Genomic DNA, 12,641 nt, shown 5'->3' with positions numbered 1-12,641 from the left:
TTTTTTGGGCGGCTAGGGGCTGGTGTTGCTGGCTACTTGTTGTGTCTTTGTGTGGGATCTATATATTATATTAATGGCTAGCCAACAAATCACCGAAATATGGCCCAAGCTTTAGGATCTTTTGCCGGGAATTATGGGAAGGGCCTACCAAACCGTAAAAACTTAACCACTAGGCCAAAAACCCACCCCCTGGCCACCGAAAATAACACCCTCTTTTAATGGTGTGCGTTGGTGTTGACCCGAAATCACGCACACTCGCTGTAAATCACACACATATATATAGATTTCTATATATATATGTATATGCTGTATGGCAAACTGAGCGGCAGACCCAGCGAAAAGCTGCGAATGCCAAGCGCACAGTAGAAGGGAGTGGTACGTCAAAAACTGACGCACAGCGGCAGGCCAAACAAGTCCATAGTTTAATATAGCCAAGCACAATACCGCACCACAATAATATAAACTGTAAAATACATAAAACAAAAGTCCAGAAACTTACGTGACCAAGTGCAAAACAGCAAAAAAAAAACGAAGGAAAATCTATAACTATAATAAGAAAACGAAAAGAGCAAACTGTGAGTGCGTGTGTGAAAAAAACAAGCCACAAATCAGAGCGAGTACGAGAGTTTCCCACAATATCATATCATATAACCGCTATAGATGTATGCCTGTTTTGTTTTGTAGAGCTAAAACTAAACAGAAAAACTCAAACTAAATTACAAACCAATTTATGCATGCTTTGATTTTAGTGTTGCATGTGACAATGTGATATATTGCATATAGATCTTTTATATGTGTGTGTATAAGTTGCTGCAGCTGCAAAGTATGCAATAAAAATCTCGCATTGTTTATGTGCAGCAGGAGCAAGAAAAACCGAGAGAGTTTGAAAAGAGAGAGAGAGAGAAAGAAAGAAAGGGGTGAAAGGGGGTGGTACAGTGAGGTAGGCTAAGGCAACCAACAGTTGACTATTTGTTGCATGTACTCGCTATTAGGATTTTTAGTAACGAGATCGCAAGCTCCAACGAGTGCGCCGTATTATCTTTCTTTCTCCAGTTCTCTCTCTCTCCTTACAAAAAACATCTCTCTGAGAGTTTCACCGTTCAATTTCAATTCACAAAACATTCGACAAGTGCAGAGTGAACAAGTTGTTGTTGCTAAAAACAACGAGCGGAAAAAAAGAGGAAAATTTATAGGATTTTCCAAATACCGCAAGCATAAACCATTACCTAATAGTATATTCAACATGTGATACGACTAAACCAAAATACAGGCCAGCATTTGCGAGGATAATACGCTTGGATAATACCCATTGAGTTCTGTAGAACCTCGGTTAGTGCATTTCCTAAACAATGGCAGCGAGTGTATGCGCCATTTTTAAACGTGGGATAGGGATAGATAGTTTCGGTGTGCGTGCGTGTGCGCCACCTTCCAATGGAAGCTTTTCCGCCCAGAACCTCCCCCTCCCACCGCCCCCTCCACCGTTTCCCACAGAAAATGAACTGCCAGTCCGTGTACAAACCATGCAATTTAGTGCAAAAAGTATAACAATTTATCAATTAAGTGTAATCAAGTGTTGCAAATTTTCCCCAACCCTCTTGGCAAAACCAACCACCACCCCCTCGTCGGAAAATTGTGCTCCCCTCTGTTGATTGCACAGCGGTTTCTGCATTTATAATGTAAATATTATGACTACCAGCCAACTGCAGGAATTTGTTTACAATTTTCGCACTTTAATCGCCGTTTAAATTATGCAATTTAGTTGTCTGCTTTCTTTTTTTCGAGTGCAAGGCGTTTGGAAAGTGGTGGAGTGTGCAGTTAATGGTTGCCATAGAGTATTTACCTGCGATTTATGGGGTAGCGATACGGCAAGGTGGTCTAATGGGCTATCAGGAATTGCTAAGGAGTTCCAGCTACGATTTCTTGCTTTTTATGGGTTCAGAAAACTAAGGGGTTCAAGCTTATACAAAAAGCGAACATTTAAGACTATCATATACGATTTTTCAAATTTACAATTTAAAACATTGAATGATTAGAATACCTTTTCTTTAAATGAAATAACGGTTTTATCCCACCAAATTGATTTTATCTAAATTTATATTTTTCCAAATATTAAATACTTTGTTCTGCTATTTTTAGAAACTAGAGCTTTTAAACTTGACTCACAACCGTAATTTATATTTTTAGAATTATTTCTCTTGCTGTTTTCTCGCTATTGCTATTTTGTACATTTCCAAAAATGCATAGCAAATAAATATTTATGTCAGTAAATATGTATTATTAATATTAATTTTAATTTAAAATACTTTATAGCTCCTTTAACTTGAACCACAACAATAATTTGTATTTTTAAATTTTCGCTGCTGTATATACTTTATCTTTATTGTATCTTGTATATTTTTGAATACATTGTTTTATAGTATGAGTAAAGCATTAAATAACGCTTCCACCAGCGAACATTCATTTTAATAAGCTGCATGTTTCGAAGACCCACCTTTGTCTTTGTCCCTTAAAAGCCAAACAACTATTATTTGCATGTAAATGTGACAGAGTCTTTGTGCACAGTCTTACCGGTAAGGTAAATAAGTGGAATTTAATGTACCTGTATTTCCATTACTTGCAGAACAGGAAGGGCAACGCAACAACGAACGCCAAATACCTTCAATTGCGGAGATAGCCGGGCTTATGAGTTATATAAAACAAGCTGCCAAGCGGATGTGGTAGAATCTAAAAGGGATTTCTTGAAGGGCCAGGAGGATGCCAGGCAGCCGGCGAGCCAAAGGGCACAAAATTGCAACATCCGCAACTTCGGGGACTTCGAGGACTTCGAATCAAAGCTGAAGGAGCAACCGCAGCAATATACTCTCAAGGCAACTCATGTCAATGTCAAAGTTGAAGTAGAAGAAAGCCAAAAGGACGGACAGCTACTGCTATATAGCTATAAAAGCAAAAGCATTTTAAACTGCAGATGACAAAGAAGGTTGTGCTACATCTACATAGTAAATACAAAACAAATTTAAGCGTAAGAAACCCCAAAAACCGCACACCCACGACCCACGACCCGAAAAACCTAAGCCCCAAAACGAAAACCAAAACCTAGACCAAAATAAACAGAGAGCGAACAAGTGGACGGGGAATCCCCGGATTTTCGAACTGGCAAAGGAAGGCAAACGGTTCCGGATACGGTGACCCGTTTTGCAGGCTGCAAAATGTCCGTGGACTTTATACTGCCCAATCGCAACAAGATCCAAACGATTGCCTATGCAAGTGCCAGCAAGAAATATGTGGCTGGATCCCATTTGGCATTGGCTCCGACAGCAGCAGGATCAGGATCGGGATCAGGATCAGGAGCTGACTTGCAGAGCTGGCGTCGCCCAAAGCCCAGGACCTCGGGAAAACTGAAGCAGGAGGAGAAGTCCAGCCCAGTGACCGCTGCCAGTTCGGTGCTAAGAAATGCCAATGGAAATGGCCTGGCAAACGGTGGCGGAAAATCACCACTTAAATCGCTGGCCAAGAGATCCTCACGCTCGGTTCTTAGACGGGAAATCATCGATCTGGACGAGAAGGAGGGCGAGGAGCAGGAGGATCAGCTTTGCGAGCATCTGGAGTGGTCGGCCGCCCAGTCCCTGGTCCAGATGAACTCCTCCAAACAGGAAAAGCAGCGGCGAGCGGGAACTACGGCATCTCCTGTAACTGTGGCAGCGCCAATTTCCACCTCAGGTTAGTTTTTTTTATACATTTTCCAACGCTGATTTGGGGGAAATATTTGGTTTCAAATATATTTAAGATTTTTTGTTTAATTTTAATTTTTAATTTTAATATCCACATTGGCAATAAACATTTTCTTTACCAGTATAATTTCAAAGATCAAAAATCTGAAATCCCTTTCTCTTTTATTTATTTCAATGATTTATTTGTATGTTTTTAAAGGTAGTTTTCCTGGTCTTATTAAAACAGTTTTTAATTTAGAGATATATCTATTAGATCTATTTTAAAATATTTTGATTGACTTGGACATTATGAGAAATGCTATTGTATTATAAAATATTTCATTGGAAACTTTAGTATCTTTAATTATGAATCTACTCTTTTTAATTTTTTTCTTAATTTCAAGTAAATGTTCTTGGAACCTTTGTATTTTACTGATTGATTTGAATATTCAAAATAAGTGTTTTTTGTTTAGGCATTGTACGAAATACTTTTGTATTGAAATATCTTTCTTGGAAGCTTTAATTTCTTCAACTCTACATCTACTTTTTAAATTTGTCTTTTCTTTACATTTTCTTGAGTTGCAAAAGCAGTTTTCTTCTCTGTGTAGCTATGGTTCCATTTGTGAGACCTGCCAACCACTTCGCAGCCCCCGGAATCCACCCCACCTGCACCCCCCGTAAAAGTTGCGTCACAACAATGTGAACAGGTGGCTGCGACAATTTGTGTGTGCTGGACTGGCTGGTTGGTGTATTTATTTTTAGTAGCCTGGTTCCGATGATCCCACTCCACTCCGTCATCGAAAGCCAGCGGCACTTCCAACCATTTTATGGCCACCCACTTGGCCAGCGTCCTTCAACCGCGCTGGGGGGTCACCAGTGGTGACCCCACACACAGCCCCCATTTCCCATTTCGCATTTCCCTTCTCCATTTGGAACACTCCACTGTGAGCGCTCGTGTTTGACATTGTCGCCGTTAGCTAATCTTTTTAGCGTATGTTGGCATTTTCCATGTTTGCGCTTGCCTTCTTGTCGATGTCGTTGCTTGTTGCTCTTGAATGAAGGAAAAAGCATGGGAAAGTGCTGGGGAAAATCGGGTGGAAAAGCTGAGGAAAAGCTGAAGAAGAAGCAAATGCAAACAAGCGGCATTGACTGCCGTTGGCAGGGGGTGGCTTGGGTGGTAGGGTGGCTTGGTTTGGCTTATGAGGTCGTCATATCGATTGAGGAACTCGGAACGTAACAGGTCAGCCGCAGTGGAGAAGGGATACATTGCGTCAGCCCCAGCTTCAGTCCCATAAAATGCCAAAATGTGCATTTATGGTTACTGCTTTCTCTGCCTTTATGATTCCTTTTGGTAGTCCTTTGTGGAATATGACTTGCAATCGGCACACGCACCCTAAGAACATGTGTACATTAGGACGAGCTTGAAAGAGTAGTTTAATGAAGACAGTCTAAGGAGCTAAAGGTTTCAGGTTTCAACCTTTGAGGTCTACAGGTGGGAACTTAACAAACAGAAAGAGGGTAGAGGAATATAAAGTAAGATGAAGGCACCAATTAAAATCATGGGTGTTTAGAATGTACATATGTATTTTATTTACCGGACTAAAAATAAAACAGTATATTTATTATTTACGCATAGTTTTAAGTACTTTTATTATTGTTATTTAATTTATTTAACTACGTTTTACAAATGTATTTATGTCTTGTTTACTGTATTTATAGTTTTGATGCTTTTACGCTTACGGTTTATAATAAAACCGAATGGCTTCTAAATTAATATATTTTATTATTTTACTACGTTTTTTTCTTGTGCTTTAATTTAATAATGTTTATTTAAGTTGATTAAGACCAAACATTAAATATATAAATCTTGCTTTGTAAACCAACAATTGGTTTCAAATTCTTCTTGCTTAATATATATAAGTACTTATATTTATATTTTTTGTTTTCTTATTTTTGCATAATCCACAAAGGTTACTTTGTGTTTTAGGTACTTTCTACCTTTTTCAATCGAGTCCTAACCAATTTATTGGTATTAAAATCAATCAACCCTATTTAATCAAATTGATTTTAAGCCGATTCCTTTCCGTCGTTTCCAAATGTCAAAGCTCACAGTTTATTAGGAAAATATGTAACTGGTCAGCCTGTAAAACAAAAAGTCGTTTTGACAATTATTGAATTTGATTAGAAGCAGTTTATTTTTTATTTTGATCTGCTTGTGATGTTAAAGATAAACTTCCATGCCCCTGGAATGCAAATCTTTGGTAATTCTAAGCTGATTCCATTCCATCGTTCCGAAATGTCGAAGCTCACAGTTGATGAGGCAGCCCTGGTTGGCATGCTGATCCCTGGTAAATGATGACAATTCTGTAAATGGTCAGTCTGATAAATCAACAAGTCGCTTTGACATTTATGACGTTTGGAGGTTAAGTTTATTTTTGATTTCCGTTAGCGTGTGATGTGAAAGATGAACTTTAAGGATAATGATGAATTGATGCCCCTCGACTGTTAGTTGTTATATGAGTTTCCGGCTACTTTTCGGGTACTAAACCTTAGTATCTCTCCCACAAAAACAGTATCGCTGCGCCGTCCAGTGGGCAGAGCTCCGGCGGAGGATGGCAAGGTGATTTTCTACGCCCCGCCCGCCAGCGCCAGTGGATCGCCCCGCCAGCCGGAGCCGGTAACCTTAAAGCGGGAGCGGGACAGGGAGCGTGAGAGGGAGAGAGAGCGGGATAGGGCGCGAATGGAGCGGGACAGAGTGAGGACAGAGCAACAAGTGGCCGCCTCGATTTACCGCGGTCGCAGTGTCGAGGAAACGGAAGCGGCCCACGACTTGCTCTCTCTCTCGCAGAGCCTGCCGCCCCTGATCCCGCCCTGCGTGGTGACCATCATGAAGCAGGAACAGGAGCAGCAGCTCCGCTCTCCGGAAATCCAGGAGATATCAAACAGCGCTTCCAGCCGATCGCCCCAGTCGACCATCCGGTTCATAGGCAGCAGCTCCTACGACCTGATGAACGGCTCCTCGGAGGCGGCCAACAACTGCTCGCCCCTGACGCCGCCGAATTCGGACCACAGCTCAGACGTGGACATAGACATGTCTTCCTCCTCCGAATCGGGCCTGCAGCAGTGGGGCAAGCCGCAGAATCAGCAACGGGCCTCGGCCCTCAAGATGTGCCTCAACATGCTGGATGGCCGGACCAAGGCGAGCCGGGCGGCCAATGTGGGCAAGCAGGAGAGGGACAAGCAGGAGGACAAACTGGTGCAGCAGCCGCGGCCCAAGAGTGCCCAGAGCAATGCCTCATCCTCGGGCGGTAATACGGTGGCATCGGAACCCCCTGAGGCACCAACAGCGACTGGCTCCTCGGGCAGTGGGGAGAACTATGCCAAGCGGAAGAGGGGCTGCTACAAGTGCTGCGAGTGTGGCAAGCAGTATGCCACCTCCTCGAATCTCTCACGCCACAAGCAGACGCACCGCTCCCTGGACTCGCAGTCGGCCAAGAAGTGTAACACCTGTGGCAAGGCCTATGTGTCCATGCCCGCCCTGGCCATGCACTTGCTCACGCACAAGCTTTCGCACAGCTGCGACATTTGCGGAAAACTCTTCTCGCGGCCTTGGCTGCTCCAAGGTCACCTGCGGTCCCACACCGGCGAGAAGCCCTATGCCTGTGTGCATTGCGGCAAGGCCTTCGCCGATCGCTCCAATCTGCGGGCTCACATGCAAACCCATTCGGGGGACAAGAACTTCAAGTGCCATCGCTGCAACAAGACCTTTGCCCTCAAATCGTACCTCAACAAGCATCTGGAATCGGCCTGTCTGCGGGACACGGGGGCCATTGATCAGGGCAAGAGTTTGGGCGAGGATGAGGATGATCTGGAGGGCGACGATCTGCTGGACAGCGATGAGAACAGCCAGGACATTGTGGTGGCCTAGGAACTCGGACAAGCAACCATCTCCTGCCCGCAACTATGATACTTTACACCAGAACCCTATAAGCAATACTCGAGCACCCTTATCAAATTAATACTAAAAACAAAAAAAAAAAAACAAAATATGAATTAAAAACAAACAAAATCTAGTCTAGAAATCGGCTTACTAGCGGAGTAGTACGTTAAACAGAAGGCAAGATGATGATGATGAAAACTGGATCTCAACTCAATAGAATCTTCTTCAAGCAGTTATAAACACACACTTATATATCTACTCACTTATAATCTCTCTGAACTATCCCCAAAAAAATCTCTCCAAGTTGCAACTTTTACGGAACGTAGATTGTGGGAGGCAAAAGAAACAAAGCAAAAAACAAAAGGTTTGAGAAGGAAATCCAAAACGTAACTTATAGTAAAAATCTGACACAACGAATATTATGGAACATAAGTAGAAATTCTATATATACACAGATCAAATAAGCATTATATACAGCAGAAGGATGAGGAGGAGGAGCGAAAAAGAAGAAATATGAAGGGAATGGCAAATTATATGTATACATATGAACTAAATGATTAATACCTAGCGAGCAGAACCAATTTGCATGTTTTTTGGTAAATATCTACTTTTAGGCATCGTTTTAGGGCTCTAGAGTTTATATACACCCCCAGCAACACAGTCACCACTACCCCCCACTCACCTAGATATTTAGTCCGAGTCGGAGCTCAGTTCAAGTCTTAGCAAACTAATCAATTAGTGAACTTATAGCACTTCCCGCAACTCCCTATATATCTCACTCTCTCTCGCTCTTAGACTCTTTTTAACCAATAACTCAATGATCAAGTTTAGCAATCGGAAATCGGATATACATATATAGTGACGATCGATGAGGGATGAACCATTTTAACCGCTGCGGCAACTTTACACTCTAACCAAGTTTAAGAAGAGATTACTTCCATATTATGCTCTAACTCGATAAACAGAAAACTACTTCAATTACTTAGAAATGATTAAAATTAATGAGAAAACAATTTAGAAACATATCACAAGGACAATACTTAACATAAATAAATACATTCAAAGTATGGAAGGAAAATGTGTGGATGATGGAAGAAGCGACCCAATTAAGACCCCAATTCTCATACACAAGCAACAAAGTACTTACGAAATAGTTATTTATTACTAGCATTAGAACCCCATGATGACTCGTGTACATACATATAAATAATTGCAAATTTAAAAACAATTTTATACAAGAAACTACCCCCGTACCCGCGACCCCTCGAGCTTTGGCCCAGCCAAAGGTTTCCAAAAACAAAAAGGATATACTCCAAGAAAGGATATACTGGCATGTAGATGCGAGTATCCTTGAAGTTCTGGGAAGTCGAAAACAGTTGACGAAACGATGATGATAGACGTAGAAGACGCACTTGTAAAACAAATGATAACTAAAAGCAATTCCAAAGTTAAGTGACATAGTTTTTAACGAACAAAAAAACAAAAAAATACAAAAACTTGTAATTCTATTTAAAACCAAAAATCGAGAAGTATTGATATACACAAAACATGTATTTATTTTACGCGTAGTTTTTATTCCGAAACCATAGCCAAAAATGGCAACAAAAAACCGAAAGAGTAAACTTGAAAACAATTTAATTAAATTGTCAATTACAATTATTTCATAATTTAGAAATTGAAATGAACGAGGCGAACGGCGATAGAGGTTATTTTTTAAAGCATATATACACATGAATATATTACAAAATAAATAAATATATTTAAAAGAGGCAGTTTTATATCGAAATTAATAATAGTAAATGCAAAGTAACAACAAAATATTGAAAACCATTCGAACTTAATTATACAACGAGCAAGAAACCATTAATTATAAACCCCCCACACAGACACACTCTCACACATACGCCCACAATTTTATAGCAACAAAGCAGATTATTACATCGTACTCTACATACGTGCGCGCCATGTAGATAACCAAGTAGCGCCGCATGTCGCAAGTAAAAAAGCAGAAAAACCAGAAAAACAGCAGAATATCGGGGCAGATTTAGAATTTAGACCAGAGAGTGCTATGCGCATTGTTTATAGGGCCATAGTTCGAAATCGTGTTTATGCATGGCTTTATTGATGATTATTGATAGCGTTTTAAATAGCATTAAATGCCTATATACACATAAGCAAACTAAAAAAAAATAAAAACAAACAAAAAATTGAAGAAAATCTGAAAAAAAACGTATATAAGAAATTCCATTGAACAGTAGTGGTAACAATTATGTGATTTGCAATTTTACATTCAAAATATATATGAAATAATTACGAATATAAATAGATTATATATTGAGGCGAGTGTTTAATTGATTTATTTATGAGTAAGATTTATTTATACACATTATACACCACAAAAAAAAAAAAATTGAGAAACAAACAAAATGACAAAAAGTAAAAATAAGGAGAACGCGAATGGATTAAGTAGAGGCGAAGCAAAAAATATTTTTACACAGAAACCTTGTTTTATACACGCGGCAAATTGAATCCCAAAATCGTAAAACCCCAAGCCACACCTGTGAAAATTAGTTAGAGCCTGAAACACTGAAACACTTTTAAAACAGACGTGCAGCTGTGCTACCGATTTCACTTTTTTATTTAATTTTTAAATTATTGAAAAATAAATACTGAAAAAAAAATAAATAATTGGTTCCTTTTTTATTTAACGATGTAATTTTATCACACTTGTACTTGTTTTATTTATTTTATCTTATAAAACATAAATTTGTTAAAGTGAAATAACCAATTTGGTCTTATTTAATTAATAAGAAAGTGAAATCGAGGACTCGAGCTGTTTAACACCTACACCAATAATTTCAAGATCAATGACACCAATTCAATCTTTATTATTATACAATAAATAAAAGGGCGGCAGAAATCGAGCATGGTGAGATATTTTATAAAATGAACGATTAATAACGTAAAGATATTAATTTATATATTCATATATTAGAGATGCAAAAAGACTTGAACAGTTATATACATTTAAAATTGCAATATATTGTATACTTCATCAAAAAAATTATATACATACATACCGGCATATATATGCAACCACGTATATAAGTAAACATATTTAACTTATTTATATAAATGCTTACAGCGAACCGTAAACATATACATCATAAACCGAATCTCAATTTTTCCAATGCAAGACGAATAGGAATCCCTCAAGTACATAACTCAAGATCAATTCAAGTATATACTCAATGACCAGGAATATATAGCTAAAAAAGATATATAATTAATACTACTACTACGTATGCAATACAATGCCACGCCCACTTCCTGGATGGCAGGCAGCGATTTTAAGGCGCTGCCCGTAGGTGATTTCACAGATTTTTCCTTTTGATACTTAGCATTTGTTCTTGTTCTACTTTTAGTTAGAGAATGTTCAACTAGTTTCAGCTTTGGTAGGAGTTAAATAATCGACTTTAAAGAATGTGACACACACACAAAACAACAACAACAGCAAAAACAAGAACATCTAGATGAACAGCAGCTATACTAATCTAATAACCCCGTAACCCCCGCACACACACGCTCTATTAGACACTAACCGACATTTTACAGACATACCCACATGCATAACCGTGCGATTTTATGGCAAATATGTAGAGCATATAACCTATTATATCCCAAAGAAAGCTAATCCATTCTTAAATTAATATACACGCGAGTAACCGGAGAAAGCGAAGCGAATAGAATCGAATCGAGAGGAATTACAGAAGAATTCATTATGGAAATACGTGACAACAAACAAAGAATTAACGCAACACGAGTAAACTCCCCCCCAATGAAACAAACAAAGTAAAACCAAACCATAAAAAGATCCAAAAAAACGTATGACACGATTGAGACGAAGGAATATAAATTAGAATCATAGTTATTAAAGCTACACCCACACACTAGTGCAGCCATGTAACTATTTTTAGAGCCTCGGAAATAAACATACATAAAATACATAAAAATATTAAATAAACGACAGAGAAAACCAAAATTGTTGAAAAGTTGTTATTCATTGGAATGTGGGCTTAAAGTAAGTATAATGTGAAAATATATTTTACATTTGAAAATTTCTTAATAATTTTTAGAAGTAGTGTCTAATCCGAAAAATTCTTTATTATACACTAAAATTGTAAATTCTAAAAAAAAATATAATTTTTTAGTGGCCTATAAGATTTAGTTTAGTTATCATAGTATACATGCTATTTATATAAAGAAGAACAATTAAATATATAAAAAACTAAAAAAATGTCTTTAAATATTTTACGCTACTTGAATATATCTTAAAATTCAACGAAGTATATTTCAAACCATTTTTATGTTTTATGTTTTTTATATCTAAAGCCATTTTTGAATTTTCGCAGAACAGAACAGAATATGTATTCTGATTAAACTTTTTTAAATTGTAATGATTACCAACCTTTAATTAATGCTACCCCATTAAACCATCGAACTTCAGTTAGTGTTAATTCAATGGACCATAGAAAACACGCATTAAAAGTGCCTGGCTATCCACAAACATTTTACCCTAGAAGTTGAGGGCATGGTGAAGGTGGGACTAGTAGTTGCCTTGTTTTAAGGGCGAATTACTCCGCAACTAATAAACTATGCATCGCTGATTTAATTCAATTGGTGGAGCTGCACGGCGAGCTTTGTCAACAAACATTTGGGTGCACATATAGCACAATATAGTACAATACTGTACTTGAGCATTATATGGGAATCTGGAGGGGCGCAGGCATATAGGACACAAAGAGCAGACAAGTGCCTCGTCATGTGGAGTGTGTTTAAATGAAATTGCTTGATTCGGCATAAACATATTTACTCTGTTGAATATTTGCCCAACAATTTGATTCGCAATCGGAGGGTACACGATGTGAAATGCCGAAATCAAAATGGAATTGTATCAAGGACGCGGAACAATCGAGGCGGGCAAACACACACAA

At 38.7% G+C, this 12,641-nt stretch overlaps 1 protein-coding gene across 5 annotated transcripts; it reads left to right on the top strand.

The window, feature by feature from the left end:
* Positions 1-332: 332 nt before the first annotated feature.
* Positions 333-11,460, top strand: LOC128259395 (zinc finger and SCAN domain-containing protein 2). 5 transcript variants are annotated; one of them, XM_052991738.1, is made up of 3 exons: positions 333-375; positions 2,621-3,717; positions 6,281-11,460. In XM_052991738.1, the coding sequence occupies exons 2-3, from the start codon at positions 3,207-3,209 to the stop codon at positions 7,633-7,635; spliced, it is 1,866 nt and encodes a 621-aa protein (XP_052847698.1). In that variant the 5' UTR covers positions 333-375; positions 2,621-3,206; the 3' UTR covers positions 7,636-11,460. The 5 variants fall into 5 exon arrangements, with proteins under 5 accessions (XP_052847698.1, XP_052847697.1, XP_052847695.1 ...); XM_052991737.1 differs by having other exon boundaries at positions 345-575; XM_052991735.1 differs by having other exon boundaries at positions 345-617.
* The last annotated feature ends 1,181 nt before the right edge of the window (positions 11,461-12,641 follow it).

This window comes from Drosophila gunungcola, assembly GCF_025200985.1.
Source record: "Drosophila gunungcola strain Sukarami chromosome 3L unlocalized genomic scaffold, Dgunungcola_SK_2 000005F, whole genome shotgun sequence".
NCBI lineage: Eukaryota > Metazoa > Arthropoda > Insecta > Diptera > Drosophilidae > Drosophila > Drosophila gunungcola.
The sequence above is the reverse complement of the archived record's forward strand: the minus strand, read 5'-3'. Positions and strand labels throughout refer to the sequence as shown.